The 22,720-nt window shown below is 42.7% G+C and overlaps 1 protein-coding gene and 1 long non-coding RNA gene across 7 annotated transcripts in view; one reads left to right on the forward strand and one right to left on the reverse strand.

Annotated features, from left to right (window-relative positions):
* The window catches only part of LOC130369472 (uncharacterized), a 39,867-nt gene extending 34,929 nt beyond the window's left edge, over positions 1-4,938 (reverse strand). Inside the window, exon 1 of one of the 2 annotated variants that reach the window (XR_008892769.1) lies at positions 4,812-4,938. This is a non-coding gene — a long non-coding RNA (uncharacterized LOC130369472). The remainder of the gene's footprint in view (positions 1-4,811) is intronic. The other variant, XR_008892770.1, reaches the window with a different exon arrangement.
* Positions 297-11,377, forward strand: LOC130369467 (speedy protein 1-B-like). 5 transcript variants are annotated; one of them, XM_056574792.1, is made up of 5 exons: positions 297-428; positions 6,680-6,849; positions 10,420-10,502; positions 10,808-10,976; positions 11,059-11,377. In XM_056574792.1, exons 1-5 carry the CDS (start codon positions 416-418, stop codon positions 11,278-11,280), a joined length of 657 nt encoding a protein of 218 aa, XP_056430767.1. In that variant the 5' UTR covers positions 297-415; the 3' UTR covers positions 11,281-11,377. The 5 variants fall into 5 exon arrangements, with proteins under 5 accessions (XP_056430767.1, XP_056430768.1, XP_056430769.1 ...); XM_056574793.1 differs by lacking the exon at positions 297-428 and adding an exon at positions 5,244-5,485; XM_056574794.1 differs by lacking the exon at positions 297-428 and adding an exon at positions 5,244-5,422.
* Positions 11,378-22,720: the final 11,343 nt, after the last annotated feature.

Here is a 22,720-nt window from a genome sequence, read left to right on the forward strand (position 1 = left end):
ACATATTGTACTGCACTATCCAATAGCCAGACCCATCAACCAATAGGATCGCAGGGTTTTACAAATAAACAACAACAGAAAATGACAGTTGGTGCCAGTCTGCGATTGCTCTTCTAGAGTTGAGACCGGCTCCTTATTTCTCTGCGAGAAGTGACTTTTTTGGACAGCGACCCCCATCAATTTCTACAGATTTTGAGGAGAGGAGGAGAGGCGAGGAGGAGGCGAGGAGGAGGCGGAGGAGAGGAGGAGGCGGAGGAGAGGAGGAGGCGGAGGAGGAGAGGAGGCGGAGGAGGAGAGGAGGAGAGGCGAGGAGGAGGCAAGGAGGAGGAGAGGCGAGGAGGAGGAGGCGGCGAGGAAGAGAAGAAAAGAAGAGGCGACACCATGAGGAAGAGGAAGAGAGAACTGACAGCCCTTTATGAGGAGGAGTGGTAAGTATAAAGGACACATCACTACACCATTTTATAGGGGTACATTTACAGACAGTCTTCAAAAACTAAGAGTTGTTTTTCTGCCATCCACTAGGGGAAGATTTATCAAAAATGTAGAGAAAATGTTGACCAGTTGCCATAGCAACCAATCAGCTTCCCCCCTTTTTCAGAGGCCTTTTTAAAAAAAGAAATTAAAAAATCTGATTGGTTGCTATGGGTAACTGCAACACTATTCTCAGCCAAACGTTTTGATAAATCTCCCCCAGTACTGTCTATGATGTTTTTTTTCTTTTCTAAAGTTTGCACTGAGCATGTCCCATAAACTGTCATGTGCAGTGCAACCACACTACTGAGCCTCCATGTATAACTGCTACTAGTGTATATGCTAATTGCCCCTAATGTTATATGTGATAACTGCCCCCCTAATGTTATATATGATAACTGCCCCAGTAATGTTATATGTGATATCTGCTCCCCTAATGTTATACGTGATAAATGCCCCCAATGTTATACGTGATAACTGCCCCCTAATGTTATATGTGATAACTGCCCCCCTAACGTTATATGTGATAACTGCCCCAGTAATGTTATATGTGATATCTGCCCCCCTAATGTTGTATGTGATAACTGCCCCCCTAATGTTATATGTGATAAATGCCCCCAATGTTATACGTGATAACTGCCCCCTAATGTTATATGTGATAAATGCCCCCAATGTTATACGTGATAACTGCCCCCTAATGTTATATGTGATAACTGTTCCCAATGTTATATATGATAACTGCCCCCCTAATGTTAAATGTGATAACTGCCCCTAATGTTATATGTGATAACCGCCCCCCTAATGTTGTATGTGATAACTGCCCCCCTAATGTTATATGTGATAACTGCCCCCCTAATATTATATGTGATAACTGCCCCCCTAATGTTATATGTGATAACTGTCCCTAATGTTATATATGATAACTGCCCCCCTAATGTTATATGTGATAACTGCCCCTAATGTTATATGTGATAACTGCCCCCCTAATGTTGTATGTGATAACTGCCCCCCTAATATTATATGTGATAACTGCCCCCCTAATGTTATATGTGATAACTGCCCCTCTAATGTTATATGTGATAACTGCCCCCTAATGTTATATGTGATAACTGCCCCCCTAATGTTATATGTGATAACTGCCCCCCTAATGTTATATGTGATAACTGCCCCCCTAATGTTATATGTGATAACTGCCCCCCTAATGTTATATGTGATAACTGTCCCTAATGTTATATATGATAACTGCCCCCCTAATGTTATATGTGATAACTGCCCCTAATGTTATATGTGATAACTGCCCCCCTAATGTTGTATGTAATAACTGCCCCCCTAATATTATATGTGATAACTGCCCCCCTAATGTTATTTGTGATAACTGCCCCTCTAATGTTATATGTGATAACTGCCCCCCTAATGTTATATGTGATAACTGCCCCCCTAATATTATATGTGATAACTGCCCCTAATGTTATATATGATAACTGCCCCCCTAATGTTATATGTGATAACTGCCCCTAATGTTATATGTGATAACTGCCCCCCTAATGTTGTATGTGATAACTGCCCCCCTAATATTATATGTGATAACTGCCCCCCTAATGTTATATGTGATAACTGCCCCTCTAATGTTATATGTGATAACTGCCCCCTAATGTTATATGTGATAACTGCCCCCCTAATGTTATATGTGATAACTGCCCCCCTAATGTTATATGTGATAACTGCCCCCCTAATGTTATATGTGATAACTGCCCCCCTAATGTTATATGTGATAACTGTCCCTAATGTTATATATGATAACTGCCCCCCTAATGTTATATGTGATAACTGCCCCTAATGTTATATGTGATAACTGCCCCCCTAATGTTGTATGTGATAACTGCCCCCCTAATATTATATGTGATAACTGCCCCCCTAATGTTATTTGTGATAACTGCCCCTCTAATGTTATATGTGATAACTGCCCCCCTAATGTTATATGTGATAACTGCCCCCCTAATATTATATGTGATAACTGCCCACTAATGTTATGTGTGATAACTGCCCCCTTAATGTTATATGTGATAACTGCCCCCCTAATGTTATATGTGATAAATGCCCCCCTAATGTTATATGTGATAACTGCCCCACTAATGTTATATGTTATAACTGCCCTCTAATGTTATATGTGATAACTGCCCCCCTAATGTTATATGTGATAACTGCCCCCCTAATGTTATATGTGATAACTGCCCCCCTAATGTTATATGTGATGACTGCCCCCCTAATATTATATGTGATAACTGCCCCCCTAATGTTATATATGATAACTGCCCCCCTAATGTTATATGTGATAACTGCCCCCCTAATGTTGTATGTGATAACTGCCCCCCTAATGTTATATGTGATAACTGCCCCCTAATGTTGAATGTGATAACTGCCCCCCTGATGTTGTATGTGATAACTGCCCCTCTAATGTTGTATGTGATAACTGCCCCCCTAATGTTGTATGTGATAACTGCCCCCCTAATGTTGTATGTGATAACTGCCCCCCTAATGTTATATGTGATAACTGCCCCCCTAATGTTATATGTGATAACTGCCCCCCTAATGTTATATATGATAACTGCCCCCCTAATGTTATATGTGATAACTGCCCCCCTAATGTTATATGTGATAACTGCCCCCCTAATGTTATATGTGATAACTGCCCCCCTAATGTTATATGTGATAAATGCCCCCAATGTTATACGTGATAACTTCCCCCTAATGTTATGTGTGATAACTGCCCCCCTAATGTTATGTGTGATAACTGCCCCCCCTAATGTTATGTGAGATAACTGCCCCCCTAATGTTATATGTGATAACTGCCCCCCTAATGTTATATGTGATAACTGCCCCCCTAATGATATGTGTGATAACTGTCCCCCTAATGTTATATGTGATAACTGCCCCCCTAATGTTATATGTGATAAATGCCCCCCTAATATTATATGTGATAACTGCCCCACTAATGTTTTATGTTATAACTGCCCTCTAATGTTATATGTGATAACTGCCTCCCTAATGTTATATGTGATTACTGCCCCCCTAATGTTATATGTGATAACTGCCCCCCTAATGTTATATGTGATAACTGCCCCCCTAATGTTATATGTGATAACTACCCCTCTAATATTATATGTGATAACTGCCCCTAATGTTATATGTGATAACTACCCCTCTAATATTATATGTGATAACTGCCCCCCTAATGTTATATGTGATAACTGCCCCCCTAATGTTATATGTGATAACTGCCCCCCTAATATTATATGTGATAACTGCCCCCCTAATGTTATATGTGATAACTGCCCCCCTAATGTTATATGTGATAACTGCCCCCCTAATGTTATATGTGATAACTGCCCCCCTAATGTTATATGTGATAACTGCCCCCCTAATGTTATATGTGATAAATGCCCCCAATGTTATACGTGATAACTTCCCCCTAATGTTATGTGTGATAACTGCCCCCCTAATGTTATGTGTGATAACTGCCCCCCCTAATGTTATGTGAGATAACTGCCCCCCTAATGTTATATGTGATAACTGCCCCCCTAATGTTATATGTGATAACTGCCCCCCTAATGATATGTGTGATAACTGTCCCCCTAATGTTATATGTGATAACTGCCCCCCTAATGTTATATGTGATAAATGCCCCCCTAATATTATATGTTATAACTGCCCCACTAATGTTATATGTTATAACTGCCCTCTAATGTTATATGTGATAACTGCCTCCCTAATGTTATATGTGATGACTGCCCCCCTAATGTTATATGTGATAACTGCCCCCCTAATGTTATATGTGATAACTGCCCCCCTAATGTTATATGTGATAACTGCCCCCCTAATGTTATATGTGATAACTGCCCCCCTAATGTTATATGTGATAAATGCCCTCAATGTTATACGTGATAACTGCCCCCTAATGTTATGTGTGATAACTGCCCCCCTAATGTTATGTGTGATAACTGCCCCCCCTAATGTTATGTGTGATAACTGCCCCCCTAATGTTATATGTGATAACTGCCCCCCTAATGTTATATGTGATAACTGCCCCCCTAATGATATGTGTGATAACTGTCCCCCTAATGTTATATGTGATAACTGCCCCCCTAATGTTATATGTGATAACTGCCCCCCTAATGTTATATGTGATAACTGCCCCCCTAATATTATATGTGATAACTGCCCCCCTAATGTTATATGTGATAACTGCCCCCTTAATGTTATATGTGATAACTGCTCCCCTAATGTTATATGTGATAACTGCCCCCAATGTTATTATAGTTGGGCAGCTATATGTATCATACCACCAGAGGAATTTAGATTAAGAAGTTTTCTGGGACTTTTCCATTTATGGTCCATCCTCAGGACTGGCTATTAATGTGTTGTTGGTGGTGGACCAACACCAGGCACCTCACCCCTGCCCTACAGCTGGGGGGAGATTTATCAAAACCTGTCCAGACAAAAAGCTGCTGAGTTGCCCATAGCAACCAATCAGAGCGCTTCTTTCATTTTGCAAAGGCCTTTTCAAAAATGAAAAAATCGATCTGATTGGTTGCTATGGGCAACACAGCATCTTTTCCTCAGGACAGGTTTTGATAAATCTCCCCCCATGATGGTTTTCACATATAAACAATGGAGGAGATTTATCCAAACCTGGGCAGTGGAAGAGTGGTGCAGTTGCCTATAGCAACCTATCAGATTGCTTCTTTTAAAAAATGAAAGAAGCAATATGATTGGTTGCTATGGGCAACTGCACCACTCTTCCTCTACACAGGTTTGGATAAATCTCCTCCAATGACGGGAGATAGAGAAGAGATTTTGGGTCATTCTGAAATGCTGGTGCCAGGTCACTGCAGCACAGCCCCCATTCAATTTAATGGAACTAAGATTTGACAGCAGTGGATAGACCATAAATGTAAATGTCCCAGAAAACCACTGGAAAATCTCTTTAATATATATGATAACTGCCTCTTCAATGGTAAATGTGATTTCTGACCCAGTGTTATACGTGATAATGCCACTATTTTTGTTTCGATAATGCCACTATTTTTAGGCCTTTTCGATCGCTTTTTATACATTTTTTTCTGGTACATGAAGTGACCAAAAATCTGCAATTCTGCTATTTTTTTACATTTACGCCATTAACCGTGCAGTTTTGTTACCATTGGACATTTCTGCATGTGGCAATACTTAAAGGGGTACTCCACCGCTAGGCATCATGGGGGAGATTTATCAAAACCTGTCCAGAGGACAAGTTGGCCAGTAACCCATAGCAACCAATCAGATCACTTCTTTCACTTTGCAGAGGCCTTGTTAAAAATGAAAGAAGCAAGCTGATTGGTTGCTATGGGCACCCTATCCCCTATCGCTGGGACACCCGTGACCTCTGCGCACTGACCCGTGACACCCCGTGTTCTGAACAAATGCCAAGTTCTGGCGGCAGTGGTCGTGATGTCACGCCATTCCCCCTAGTGATGTCACGCCCCCCCTTCGATGTCTATGGGAAGGGGTGTGACGGCTCCCATAGACATGCATGGAGGGGATGTGGCGTTTTTTCTTTTAGATTTTTTACATTTTTTTTACAGCATTCAATGTGTAGCATGAATAATTCAATTATTTTATTATTTGGGTCATTATGAATGTGGCGAAACTCAATATGTTTTTTAAATTTTTTATGTTGTTTTCAGAAAAAGTTGATGCTTTTTTTTATTTACATTTTATTTTTAAGAGCCCTACAAAGGGACTGACAGCGATCAGTGTGGAAACTCCTCACATGCAGCTTTCAGGATTTGACTGATGTATATGAAGGGTTAATCTACTAGAAGAGGTTCCTCCGCTCCTTGTAGCTCCAGCAGGAGCCCGACTATCATACTGATCCCTGCACGGTAGACCCGCATTGCCTTATGATAGCACTGAAAATATGGTGGGCAAGACTAGGGACCCTTAAAGGGGTACTCCACTGATCTGTACAGACGCCCGGCATTCTGCCACGCCCCCTCCCATAGACATGAATGGAGGGGGCGTGGCTTGATGTAACGAGAATATAATGTTGTACCATATGGTCTCATAGACTTCCATGGTGTCATATTATGGCTCCTTATAACCGGGATGGCCCATTATTTGGTCGGGTGCATGAGGCCCAATACTATAGATGTTATCTCTTCTATCACAGTTCAGCATCTGCCACCCAGGAGGAGACGGAGAAGACGGAGGACCAGCCAAAGGAGGAGACGGACGGCGAGCCAAAGAAGAAGAGGGAGCAGACGGACAACAACCGCAGGGAGACCACTGATGACGCCATCCTACAGCCGGAGGAACGAGCCGCTTTTTACAGACTCCTGGGTAACAATACATTTTTCTTTCAATGACAAAAAGTATAATATTTAATCACATGATAAAATAAAGTGTTCTTATCCCCTTAAAGATGCCCCCCCCCCCAGGAGATAGATAATTGCCCCCAGTGTAGATAGGTTCTGCCAAGGGGTAGATAGTGGTTCCCAGTGTAGACAGGTGCCCTCCAGGAGGTAGAAAGTAGTTTCCAGTGTAGATAGGTTTCCGCCAGAGGTAGACAGTAGTAATGAGCGGCAGGGGACATATTCGAATTTGCAATATTTCACTATGTTTTTTTGTTTTTTTTCCTTGCGAAAATTTGTAATGAAATTCACATAGTGCGCATGCGCAATTATATCTCCAGTGTGCCGATATTCGCATAGTTGTCTCCAGTTATCTCCAGTGTAGATAGATTCCCCCCCAGAGGTAGATAGCTGCCCTCCAGGAGTCAGGTAGTTGTCTCCAGTGTAGATAGATCCCCCCCCCCCCCCCAGAGGTAGATAGCTGTTCCCAGTGTAGACAGCTGCCCTCCAGGAGGCAGGTAGTTGCCTCCAGTGTAGATAAATTCCCCCCCAGAGGTAGATAGCTGTTCCCAGTGTAGACAGCTGCCCTCCAGGAGGCAGGTAGTTGCCTCCAGTGTAGATAAATTCCCCCCCAGAGGTAGATAGCTGTTCCCAGTGTAGACAGCTGCCCTCCAGGTGGCAGGTAGTTGTCTCCAGTGTAGATAGATTCCCCCCCAGAGGTAGATAGCTGTTCCCAGTATAGACAGGTGCCCTCCAGGAGGCAGGTAGTTGATCCCAGTGTAGATAGGTTTCCCCAAACGTAGGCATTTTTCCCACAGTATAGACATGTGCCCTCCAGGAGGTAGATAGTTGCCCCAATTGTAGACATGTCCCTGTCACCCAAAATTTTTAATTAATTAAATACATATATAATTAAATAAGAATTAAAAAATACATATTTACGTTTAGAGATGTCGCGAATTGTTCGCCGGCGAAAAGTTCCCGGCGAATTTAGCATGTTCACGTTCGCCTCGCCGGGCGAACATATGTGAAGTTCGATCCGCCCCCTATACTTTAACCTTGCAGTAAACTTTGACCCTGTGAGTCAGAGTCAGCAGACACATTACAGCCAATCAGCAGCAGTCCTTCCCTTCCAGACCCCCCTACCTCTTGCACGGACACCAATTTAGCCTCATTCTGCATGCTGCAGGCTTAGAAAGTGGAGGGTCAGAAAAGCTGCTCCTGCTGTATAAGGAAAGTGATAGCTAGGTTGCTGCTAGGTGGTGTATTCAGGGTCTAGTTTACTTCTAAAGCACTAGTGTAACATCTGCTTTAAGGACAGCACCCAAAAAAGCCCTTTTTAGGGCTGAAAGATATCAGTCCTGGTTGGGAGGGAACCGCTGGTATTAAGGGGTACTCCTGAATCAAACTTAAGTTCCTTCAAGCAACTAACTACTACAGTATTCAAAGAGCTGAAAGATATCAGTCCGTGTGTCTTGCAACACCTGGGGGCACCCTGGTTGGGAGGGAACCGCTGGTTAAAAGGGGTACTTCAGTATAAAAGTTAAGTTCCTTCAAGCAACTAACTACTACAGTATTCAAAGGGCTGAAAGATATCAGTCCGTGCGTTTTGCAACAACTGGAGGCACCCTGTTTGAGGACCACTGCTTAAAAGGGGAACTCCGCTAGCAAGCTTTTTTGCTCATTGTCACACTAGTGCAAATCACATTAGATGTGACAGTTGTGCAAATAAAAAAAACTTTTTTGACTGTTAAATAAAATCAGTCGTCACTGTCAGTTCACGTCACAGTTGCCATTTTTTTTGCCTGCAGGGCAAATTGTGTCACCCTCGTGCAAATCACATTAGGTGTGACAGTTGTGCAAATTAACCAAAAAATTACAGGTAGAGGAAGGCCACCCCGCAGGGGCCGTCGTGGTGCTGGGATTCCCTTTGGCCCTAGAATGGCCAGTCATCAGAGGCCACGTACCCTGGACCCCCAAAGTTCTGAGGACTTAGTTGACTGGCTATCACAAGACACCAAATCTACTACAGCTTCCGCTCGGAACCTTGACGCACCATTCTACTCCTCCTCTAGCTTAGCTTCGGGCACCTCTCATGCTACCAGAACCACGCATTCCATGAATGGCAGCCGTCACCAGGTTTACCCAATGCGCAGTGTAGGTGATATACCTGCTCTGACCATGCCAGTGAGGTGCTTGATTTGTGACAGCCCGACACGTTGGAATTCAACACTCCTAATGTTCGGTTGGGTTCAAATCCCACTATGTGCTGCCTCAAGGGGGGCTCTAACTATGTGCTGCATAATATGGGGGAATCTTATGTGCTGCCTAAAGGGGAGCTCTAACTATGTGCTGACTAACATGGGGGAATCTTACTATGTGATGCCTAAAGTGGGGGATCTAACTATGTGCTGCCTAAAGGGAGGCTCTAACTATGTGCTGCCTAATATGGGGGAATCTATGTGCTGTCTAAAGGGGGGAATCTAACTATGTGATGCCTAAAGGGGGGCTCTATATGCTGCCTAAAGGGTGCTAAAGCACGTTATTCCAAACCATTTAGGAATAATAGGTGATTTATGCAATTTATGGATTAAAACCAGACACTGCATCAACTATGTAATTTTCCATGGGAGTTTTGCCATGGATCCCACTCCAGCACGCCACAATCCATTTGTTAGTCCCCTTGAAACAACTTTTAAATCACTATTGTGGCCAGAAAGAGTCCCTGTGTGTTTTAAAATTCGCCTGCCCATTGAAGTCAAAGGTGGTTCGCGAACATTTGCGGAAGGTTGCGTTTGCGGTTCGCGAACCGAAAATTTTATGTTCGCGACATCACTATTTACGTTCTCTTTACTGCCTTACCAACATGGACGTCCCTTGGTGCACACAGAGTGATGTTACCCTGTGTGTGTCTGAGCCGGAGACAGTGGGCAGAGGTCCTGCACCTCTCCCAACCTGCAACCAGGGAAAGTGCCCTCGACCCATAATTCTAGAGATCTCCAGCAGTTCTGCCACCCTGCCGGGCTAGGAAGATGGTGGTTCCCTAGGCAGGTGCCTACTCAGCCAACCCCCAATCTTGGCCCTATGAAACAGACATATACATCGTAAATAAAGATCAGTATTATCATAGCCCTAATACTGAGGTCCATGTTCTTCAGGAAAGATAATGTTCCCTCTACAGAAACTTCTCTCTCCTGCTCTGGTGCTTCTGTACAATGTATAGTATGGAATATAGTGTATAATGTGTCAGTGACTGTATACACACATGTATATGTATATTATATGTAGAATTGTTATAGATAGTATAGAAGATATTGATTGAATAAATAAAAATAATGATATCTCTGTTATTTTTGTAGATGAAGGACACATCCAGCTATTTCTAGGCAGGGACAGCTGCTATAAGATCGCGGACAAGGTAGTATATAAAGGGAAAGAATAGATGTTGTACAGATAGAAGTAAATACAGGGATATGCTGGAGACATACAGGTACTGTATAATAGAATGTATTTAGATAAGAAATGTATTACCAGCCTCTAACTCTTCTTCTCCCTCTAGTATCTCCTGGCCATGGTCCTCATCTACTTCCGAAGAGCCAACCTGCGTACGGAGGAATATAACACCTACTTCTTTCCAGCGCTGTGAGTTTTTATTAATGTTATTGCATATATACACATCTATATAAATATATATATATATATATATATATATATATACACATATCTATATAAATACATAAATATATATATATATATATATATTTATATTTATAAACATTAATATAAATACATATAAATATATATATATATATATATATATATATATATATATATATATATATATATACCGGGCACTCTGTATTGTAATATTACTACCAATGGTTCTTCTCCTCTTTCTCTTGTGAAATGTGTATAATTTTTATTTATTTATTTTTTCTTCCTTTTAGGTTTCTTGCCAACCAGTTTGAAGAGGATGAGATGTTTCGACGCGAGATCTACCCCTGGGCCCTTGGACCGATGTGGACGGCGATGAAGACCTGGATGCTACACCTGCGGAACCTGCTGCTCCTCCGGATGAGATTCCACGCTTGGGTGACCAGAGACACCTGTGATCGGGTCAGTGACATAAAATAAAAACTATACACTAGGAATGAAAGTCTGTGTTTATTATAACAATGTATATTGTGATTAATTCTAGATCATGGCACAAGACCCCGAGTACTGGGCATGGAAGAGAGAGCGGAAGGAACATCATGGCTGGGCCATACGCTGGTACCGGAGGGATCCTGGAGAATACATCCCGAGAGGCCCATGGTGGATCCCTCCCGCCTGCTCCATCTGTATCACCGATCTGCAGCCTTGTGCCGGGGAAGAGAACACCAAGCGAAGAAGGACGAAGAAAGAAGAACAGAACGGATGAAGACCAAGCCGCCCTAGATGTATTCTTAAGGTCACGTTCCCACTTGGCATATACGTAGCGTATTTGACGCTGCGCAAAGTCTGCAGAAGCAGCGGGAAATACGCTGCATATCCCTCGCTCACATACACACAAGGCTTTCTGGCGGCAGCCCTATGTGCAAAGTGAGTTTTGGAGGCGGGGCTCCACCTCCAAAACTCACTGCAAACAAAGGGCTGCCGCTAGAAAGCCTTGTGTGTATGGTGAGCGAGGGATACGCAGCGTATCTCCCGCTGCTGCTACAGATTTTGCACAGCGTGAAGTATTCTGCATACACGCCAAGAGGGAACGTGCCCTTATAGTATATTTATTGTTACAATTAATGCACACACTAAATCACTGTACACAAATCACAAACACAAAATACATACACATTCATTCCCTACACACTTTTACTGCATACACATTCATCTCCTACACAGAATCACTACATACACATTCATTCTCTACACACTATCACTAAATACACATTCATTCCCTTCACACTATCACTACATACACATTCTTTCCCTACAAACTATCACTACATACACATTCATCCCCCACATACTATCAATACATACACAATCATCCTCTACACACAAACACTACATACACATTCATTCCCTACACACTAACACTACATACACATTCATCTTCCTACACACTATCACTACATACACATTCATCCCCCACACACTTTCACTGCATACACATTCATTCCCTACACACTATCACTACATACACATTCATTCCCTACACACTATCACTACATACACATTCATCCCCTACACACTATCACTACATACACATTCATCCCCTACACACTATCACTACATACACATTCATCCCCTACACACTATCACTACATACACAGTCATTCCCTACACACTATCACTACATACACATTCATCCCCTACACACTATCACTACATACACATTCATCCCCTACACACTATCACTACATACACATTCATCCCCTACACACTATCACTACATACACATTTGCAGCCATGTTATAGCGTAATAGGGGCATAGATGCCCATAGATGCCCACAACAAGGAAATAATTCTACTGCCGTACAAATCACTAGTCAGATCACACATAGAATACTGTGTACAGTACTGGGCACCAGTGTACAAGAAAGATATAGTAGAGATGGAGAGGGTTCAAAGACGGGCAACCAGGTTAATACGGGGAAGGGGAGGACTACAGTACCCAGAAAGATTATCAGAATTGGGTTTATTTAGTTTAGAAAAAAGAAGGCTTAGGGGAGACCTAATAACTATGTATAAATATATCAGGGGACCATTCAGAGATCTCTCCCATGATCTATTTATACCCAGGGCTGTATCTATAACAAGGGGGCATCCTCTACGTTTAGAGGAAAGAAGGTTTCTACGCAACCACAGACGGGGGTTCTTTACTGTAAGAGCAGTGAGACTGTGGAATTCTCTCCCGGAGGAGGTAGTCATGGTGCACTCTGTAAAAGAGTTCAAAAGGGGTCTGGATGCATTCTTGGAGAATAATAACATCGCCGGTTATGTATACTAGATTTATAGGGACAGAACGTTGATCCAGAGATTTATTCTGACTGCCATATTTGGAGTCGGGAAGGAATTTTTACCTCTAGTATGAGGGTTTTTTGCCTTCCCCTGGATCAACTCAGTAGGGACTTACACATTAAAAACACATTAAAAATACATATAAAATATAATAATAAACTTCACATTTAATTACATTTATTTACCTTGTCTGAGTCACTTCTTCTATTAGAATTTGTTACAAAGTGTGGATGATGAGCGGTGTGTGACCCGAATGCCCTGATGTAATCTTCAGAGTTTTTTTTCCTTCTCCCTAGTAAATAGTAAAGTAGAAAAAACGTATGCGGTTAACTTTTTGCAGTCACATTAAAAGGGTACTCCACTGCCCCAGCGTTCAAACATTTTGTTCTGAACACTGGGTGCAAGCTGCTGGGGTTGTGACGTCATGGCCACGCCCCTCGTGATGTCAAGCCATGCCACGCCTCCCTAAACGGAAGACTATGGAGGGGCGTGATGCATGCCAAGCACCCTCCCAGAGACTAGCATTGAGGGGACGTGGCGTAACGTCACAAGGGGCGTTGCCATTACGTCATGACCCCCGCAGCTTGCACCCAGCATTCTGAACAAAATGTTCAGAACAATGGGGCAGTTGAGTACCCCTTTTAATTGCATGCTTGGAACCCTAGCTATAGTGATGCAGAGGTAACATTCACAAATAGGCCCTAATGCCTGAGGGGGTCCATGAAGTGTTATGAATGGCACAGGATGGTTTGGGGGTCCTTGTTATACATTGCACATTGAAGCGTCTGCTTTATGTATGATGCATATTTTCTCTCATGGTGGTCATACACTGTGGACAAAATATGGCTGAACTTTGTCTGAACTAAGAATGCTTTTTATGGTGTAGCCAGAAAGAACAAGAAGGTGTTGACAAGGTGTAAGGTGGTCTTCAATGGGTTTAGAGGCTATCATTTGCAGTGCTATCTGGTTAATAATAAAATAAAAAAATATATCAAACAGGTAAGGGAGTATCTAGGCTAATTTTCATTGACCAAGTGGTTTTATAAAAATAAAATTTTATTAGTTTACTTGATAATACCACAAATGTTTACATTTATTTTTGTTTATGTGGTGTCCCGGTACAGGACCTGTTCCTGTCCCTTGTCTAAGGTCCCCACAGCTAGAATCCCTCCATGTCTATAGGGCTCTCCTGTAGGGCATACCCCTAGTAGTCTTAAGTAAAGTGTGTACATATTAATTTAATGTAGAGGAAATATATGTATAGGACCATAGTGGTCACGTGATACACAGTTGTCATGTATAAAATGCTTAAGGACCTTTCGAGGTCATGTGATGTACCCAGAGTTCACTGGCTTCATAACTTACAGGTTTGCTGACCAATGAGCTTTGTCCAGCCCTCTTAATATATAAGGGGCTGCAGCCACTAAATTCACTCTCTTAGTACCGGATTATCAAGCAAGCACAACATCTCAGCATCAGCATCAATTCAAGCTAGGCCTGAAGCCTAACATCCCGCAGCCACAAAACGTGCGTTACCAAGGCTCAAACTACTGAATCCTGTGTGACTACTATCAGCTCAAATATTCTAAAATAGTAGCACAGTGGCTAGTATCAAAAGATCATTGCTTCCAAGTCCCATCAGCATCAAAACATCATTTCTTCCAAGTCCCATCAAACCTGTGAGGAACCTGTATCCCCGTTCACTCTTGAAGAGACTGTTATGTTCAATACTGTTGCATAAAATCTTCGAGTAAAGTTTCATCAGTTTACTTCATAAAATCTGCTATGGACATTCTGTTATTTTTCCCTGCCGTTTGTGGGACGGTTTGCAGTAGGAACATTACTATTGAGGAAACCGCAGCCTGGCGTCAGGACACTCAAGGGTTAATACCACCAGACCCAACACTCTAGACACCATTACGCTCCCAGCACCACATTTACATTATCTTATTTTTAAAAAAGAGTATGTGGGGGGGGGGGGGATGTTAGTGTGAATCACACTTTTATTAAGGGTGGGGCTTATTCACATTTATCCTTTTATTTTTTTTATAATTCTTTTTTACACTTTTTTTTTGTTCCCATAGAGGATGATAATATGAAATCACTGGATCGCTAACAAAGTTCAATGCTGTGAACCGCTTTAGGTCATCCAATGTTAGGACGTCTTGCAAATGTGGTGAAGACTTCAGGAAGTGCTTGACAACCAGATTCAACACGTGTGCCATGCAGGGCGCAGGTTTCACACTTCCTTGTCCCAGCGCAGACACAATGTTCTTCCCGTTGTCGGTCACCATGGTTCCCATTTCCAGTTTTTGTGCAGTAAGCCATACTCCGATTTCTTGACGATTGAATTTTAGCAGTTCCTCCCGTGTGACTCCGTTTGCCAAGGCAAACCATGTGAAGAACAGTGTGACACTGCCGTGCTCTACACACATGGTACGATGAAGGGCCACTGAGATTTGAACGTGAAGTGGAGGCCGAGGACACAGTGGAGGGTGAGGAGGCGGAGTTGCGCACTGTCACCAACTGGACCAACTGACTGAGAGCGAGAGCGTGGAGGAGGAAGCGGTGTGACCTGTTCAAGTTGCTGTTGTGGCTGTGCAGGAACCACATTTACTCAGTGGGCCGTAAAATCACATGTATTGTCCCTGCCCGTAGTTACAGCTCCACACGTCAGCGCTGCTGTGCACTTTTGAACACACCGACAGGCTCAAGGACTGGCACACCTTCTCTTGTACAAACTTATGCAGGGCTGGTACTGCCTTCTTTGCAAAGAAATTACGACTTGGGACTCTCCACCTCGGGTCAGCACAAGCCCTCAATTCTCTGAAATGTGCAGAGTCCTCCACTTGAAATGGGAGGGACTGCAGCACCAGCAACTTGGAAAGGAGGACATTCAGCTTCTGCGCCATTGGATGAATGCGACAGAAGGAGGGTATGACACACAGCTCCCTTCACCTGAGGTGGTGGAACCTTGGCTAGCTGAAGGAGGGAGTGGCGTGCCACTGGGTGATGTCGCAGGCTGGACCACCACATCTGAGCCACGGTTGTCCATGGCCGCTTTATGCTGGTGAATCATATGTTGACGCAGGGCTGTGGTGCCAACAATGCTACCCTGTCCACGCTTCACCTTCTACCGACATATCTTGCATGTGGCTGTGTTAACTTCCTCCGGATGCTTGATGAAAAACTGCCATACCACGAGTATCTGATTTTACCACCAACAGTGCGCAATAATTGACTGCTACTACCGCCATCTCAAGGAACCTCTGTTCCACTACCTCCTGGGAAGGTAGGCTTCCGCGAAGCAGTTGGTCTACCCTGGGCACGTTTGGCTCCTGAATTTCCACTTCTGCCACTATGCTGACTGCCAACCATGCTACCACCTTTCTGGCTCATCTGCTGCCTCAGGGGCAACCTGCAACCCTCTTCTGCTGATGATGATGAAGCCCCCTCTGCACCCGGATCCCAAGTGCGATCGGCTTCATCATCATGGAGTTCTGCCTCTCACTGCGGCTTCTGCTGCCACTCGCCCCTAGTCTGCTGCGACCTCTGTCTGATAAATTTAGGACTCTGACACTCCTCTGAGCACATCCTGGCACTTCACTGCCTGACATACTTAGTGCGTACACAAGGGGAGTAAAATATGCTTCACTACACGCCTTTCACTGTATGTAGGCTTGTTGCAGATTAACATGTTCAAAAAAGTACACTACGTAGATGTAGCTATGTGGTATGCTCACATGACAGAAAAAAAAGGATGTATAGTACACTTGGAAAACTTATTTTCGTAAAACACCAGCCGGTGATTACTTTTGCCTGGACTTTCCCAGTACCTAGACTTGTTACAGATTCACTGATACAAAATAATAGCCTGCTTTGATGTAGGTATGTGGTGTGCACTTATGAGGGCAGAAAAATGCTCTACAATGAGCCTAAAAACTCTGTAAGTTTTGTAAAACACCAGCCGGTGAGTACTATTGTTTGGACTTTCACAGTATGTAGGCCCTTGACAGATTAACAGGTACAAAATGGTACACTACTTAGATGTACGTATGTGGTGTGCACTGATGAGGGCAGAAAAATGCGTTACAATACGCCTAAAAACTCAGTATTTTTGTAAAACACCACCCGGTGAGTAATTTTGCTTGGACTTTCACAGTATGTAGGCCCTTGGCAAATTAACAGGTAAAAAATAGTACACTACTTAGATGTAGGTATGTGGTATGCACTGATGAGGGCAGAAAAATGCGCTACAATACGCCAAAAAACTCAGTATTTTTGTAAACACCAGCCGGTGAGTACTGTTGCTATGACTTTCACAGTATGTAGGCCCTTGACAGATTAACAGGTACAAAATGGTACACTTATTAGATGTATGTATGTGGTATGCACGCATGAGGGCAAGAAAATGTGCAACAATACGAAAAAACAAAACGCTGTATTTTTGTAAAACAACAGCCAGTGAGTACTGTTGCTTGGACTATCACAGTATGTAGGCCTTTCACAGATTAACAGGTACAAAATGGTACACTAATTAGATGTATGCATGTGGTATGCACTGATGAGGGCAGAAAAATGCTCAACAATATGCCAAAATAATCTGTATTTTTGTAAAACAACAGCCGGTGAGTACTGTTGCTTGGAGTTTCATAGTATGTAGGCCCTTGACAGATTAACAGGTACAAAATGGTACACTTATTAGATGAACGTATGTGGTATGCACGTATGAGGGCAAAAAATGCGCAACAATACACAAAAAAACTCTGTATTTTTGTAAAACACCAGCCGGTGAGTACTGTTGCTTGGACTTTCACAGTATGTATGCCCTTGACAAATTAAAAGCTAGAAAATAGTACACTACTTAGGATGTAGGTATGTGGTATACACGTATGAGGGCAAAAAAATGCTCTACAATATGCCAAACAACTCAGTATTTTTGTAAAACACCAGCCGGTGAGTACTGTTGCTTGGACTTTCACAGTATGTAGACCTTTCACAGATTAGCAGGTACAAAATGGTACACTAATTAGATGTACGTATGGGGTATGCACATATGAGTGCAAAAAATGCCCAACAATACGCCCAAAAACAATGTATTTTTGTAAAACACCAGCCGGTGATTACTTTTGCCAGGACTTTCCCAATATCTAGACTTGTTACAGATAGAAAATAGTAGACTGCTTTGATGTAGTATGTGGTATGCACGTATGAGGGCAGACAAATGCACTATAGTCCACTGAAAAAACATATTTGTGAACAGCAGCAGGACACAGCAGTGCAGCACCACAAAAAAAATTTTTTAAACGGGGATTAAACCCAAAATTGCACTCTGTCACAGAGTGTTAAGAATGGTGTGAACTGGTTTTTATACCGTCTATAGACTATTATAACCAGCAGATGATTTCTTGTGAAAAAATACACAGAATTGCGCTGAAAATTCTTCCCTGCCTCCTGTGATAAGGTTCATGAAGTTCAGGCAGCTTGTTGATATGTATGAGGCAACGAAAAGCTATCTGCCCTCTCTGATGAAATGCTCAATAAAGTGAATGGGAGGTTTATGGCGTAAAAATCCTTCTCAGTCAGAACAGGCAAAGCACTGCACTTCTCTCTGTCCACAACGCTGATTTAAATAGCAGTTGGCAGTGGAACGCTGTGGTATAAGCAATTCAGCGTGTCTGTGTAACACACACAGACACGCAGTCCGCCATATCTCTGCAGTGTATATGGCATGAAATGAGCAGCCACAAGATGGCTGGGGATTATATAGGGCTGTGACATCACAGGGGTCAATGAATGATGATAGGATGCATCTCGCATGTGATTCAGGGTCATCCCGCCTACCTCCCTTCCCGTCGTACTTTCCCACCCTCCCATAATCCCTTGCCCCATTAAGTGACATGTGTATCCGCCATTTTAGGTCTCCTTTAGCCTGGAACGCTGTAAAATGCAGTTTAATTAAGCGATTTGCGGAATAGAATTGCTGCGATATTCGCATTCGTTGTGAATCGAATATTTCATGAAACCCGTAACGAATTTGGGTTCGTCAGCTTCGATTCGCTCATCTCTAATCACTACATACACATTCATTTCCTACATACTATCACTACATACACATTCATCCCCCACACACTATCATTTCATACACATTCATTCTCTACACACTATCACTACATACACATTCCTTCCCTACACACTATCACTACATACACATTCATTCTCTACACACTATCACCACACACACATTAATTCCCTACACACTATCACTACATACACATTCATTCCCTACATACTATCACTACATACACATTCATTCCATACACACTATCACCACACACACATTCATTCTCTACACCCTATCGCTGCATACACATTCATCTACACACTATCACTACATACACATTCATTCTCTACACCCTATCGCTACATACACATTCATCTCCTACACACTATCACTACATACACATTCATTTCCTACACACTATCACTACATACACATTCATACCCTACACACTATCACTACATACACATTGATTCCCTACACACTATCACTACATACACATTCATTCCCTACACACTATCACTACATACACATTCATTCCCTACACACTATCACTACATACACATTCATCCCCTTCACACTATCACTACACACACATTCATCCCCTACACACTATCACTACATACACATTCATTCCATACACGCTATCACTACATACACATTCATTCTCTACACACTATGACTACATAAACATTCATCCCCTACACACTATCACTACATACACATTCATTCTCTACACACTATCACCACACACACATTCATTCCCTACACACTATCACTACATACACATTCATTCCCTACACACTATCACTACATACACATTAATTTCCTACACACTATCACTACGTACACATTCATTCCCTACACCCTATCACTACATAAACATTCATTCCCTACACACTATCACTACACACACATTCATTCCCTACACACTATCACTACATACACATTCATCCCCTACACACTATCACTACATACACATTAATCCCCTTGTTTATTTGTATGAGGCAACGAAAAGCTATCTGCCCTCTCTGATGAAATGCTCAATAAAGTGAATGGGAGGTTTATAACGTAAAAATCCTTCTCAGTCAGAACAAGCAAAGCACTGCACTTCTCTCTGTCCACAATGCTGATTTAAATAGCAGTTGGCAGTGGAACGCTGTGGTATAAGCAATTCAGCGTGTCTGTGTAACACACACAGACACGCAGTCCGCCCTATCTCTGCAGTGTATATGGCATGAAATGAGCAGCCAAAAGATGACTGGGGATTATATAGGGCTGTGACATCACAGGGGTCAATGAATGATGATAGGATGCATCTCGCATGTGATTCAGGGTCATCCCACCTACCTCCCTTCCCGTTGTACTTTCCCACCCTCCCATAATCCCGTGCCCCATGAAGTGACATGTGTATCCGCCATTTTAGGTCTCCTTTAGCCTGGAACGCTGTAAAATGCAGTTTAATTAAGCGATTTGCGCAATAGAATTGCGGAGATATTCAAATTTGTTGTGAATCGAATATTTCATGAAACTCGTAACGAATTTGGGTTTGTCAGCTTCGATTCGCTCATCTCTAATCACTACATGCACATTAATTTCCTACACACTATCACTACATACACATTCATTCCCTACACACTATAACTACATACACATTCATTCCCTACACCCTATCACTACATACACATTCATTCTCTACACACTATCACTACATACACATTCATCCCCTTCACACTATCACTACATACACATTCATCCCCTACACACTGTCACTACATACACATTAATTCCCTACACACTATCACTACATACACATTAATTCCCTACACACTATCACTACATACACATTCATCCCCTACACACTATCACTACACACACATTCATCCCCTACACACTATCACTACATACACATTCATCCCCTACACACTGTCACTACATACACATTGATTCCCTGCACACTATGACTACATACACATTGATTCCCTACACACTATCACTACATACACATTCATCCCCTACACACTATCACTAAGTAAACATTCATCCCCTACACACTATCACTACATACACATTCATTCCCTACACACTATCACTACATACACATTCATTCCCTACACACTATCACTACATACACATTCATCCCCTTCCCACTATCACTACATACACATTCATCCCCTACACACTGTCACTACATACACATTCATTCCCTACACACTATCACTACATACACATTCATTCCCTACACACTATCACTACATACACATTCATTCCCTACACACTATCACTACACACACATGCATCCCCTACACACTATCACTACACACACATTCATCCCCTACACACTATCACTACACACATATTCATCCCCTACACACTATCACTACATACACATTCATCCCCTACACACTATCACTACATACACATTTGTAGTCATGTTTTAGCGTAATCCTCCCTTAGTATGCCCAGAGGAAGGGCCATACAGCAGCCATGGATTTCCTATTATGGGTTTTTTTCCTGTCCTGAGCGCTGCTGTATGCTCTTCTTGTCCTGAGCGCTGCTGTACGCTCTTCATGAATGATTTTAGGTAACAACACATTTAAAATACATATAAAATATAATAAACTTCACATTTATTACATTTTTACCTTGTCTGAGTACTTCTTCTATTAGAATTTGTTACAAAGTGTGGATGATGAGCGGTGTGTGACCCGAATGCCCTCATGTAATCTTCAGAGTTTTTTTTCCTTCTCCCTAGTAAATAGTAAAGTAGAAAAAACGTATGCCGTTAACTTTTTGCAGTCACATTAAAAGGGTACTCCACTGCCCCAGCATTCAAACATTTTGTTCTGAACACTGGGTGCGAGCTGCTGGGGTTGTGACGTCTTGCCCACACCCCTTGTGACGTCACACGATGCCACGCCCCCTCAAAGCAAGTCTATGGAGGGGCGTGGTGCATGCCAAGTACCCTCCCAGAGACTAGCATTGAGGGGACGTGGCATAACGTCACAAGGGTAGGGTCCAATACGAGGTAACCCCCGCTGCTTGCACCCAGCATTCTGAACAGAATGTTCAGAATGATGGGGCAGTGGAGTACCCCTTTTAATTGCATGCTTGGAACCCTAGCTATAGTGATGCAGAGGTAACAGTCACACAAGGGCCCTGATGCCTGAGGGGGTCCATGAAGTGTTATGAATGGCACAGGATGGTTTGGGGATCCTTGTTACACATTGCACATTAAAGCGTATGCTTCATGTATGATGCATATTTTGTCTCATGGTGGCGATACACAGTGGACAAAATTTGGCTGAACTTTGGCTGAACTAAGAATGCTTTTTATGGTGTAGCCAGAAAGAACAAGAAGGTGTTGACAAGGTGTAAGGTGGTCTTCACTGGGTTTAGAGGCTATCATTTGCAGTGCTATCTGGTTAATAATAAAATAAATAAATATATCAAACAGGTAAAGGAGTATCTAGGCTTATTTTCACCCAAGGCAAAAATTTATTTTGGCATCTGCCCCTTCAAAAAACTTTGCATACAGATCCATGGAGGGCATGTGCCAACCCCCACTCTGTATGCAAGGAGAGCCTGATGCAGTACAGGAGATTGGAGAGGGGTGGGCGAGGGGGTTGTCCAAGCGGTTGGACCCCCGTGATCAGACACTTATCCACTATTCATTGGATAAGGGATACATTTTCTACATTGGACTATTCCTTTAACCCCTTAAGGACCAAGGGTGTACAGGTACGCCTTTTCTCCATGGTACTTAAGGACCAAGGGCGTACCTGTGCGCCCGTGGGAA

This window comes from Hyla sarda, chromosome 4, assembly GCF_029499605.1.
Source record: "Hyla sarda isolate aHylSar1 chromosome 4, aHylSar1.hap1, whole genome shotgun sequence".
Lineage (NCBI taxonomy): Eukaryota > Metazoa > Chordata > Amphibia > Anura > Hylidae > Hyla > Hyla sarda.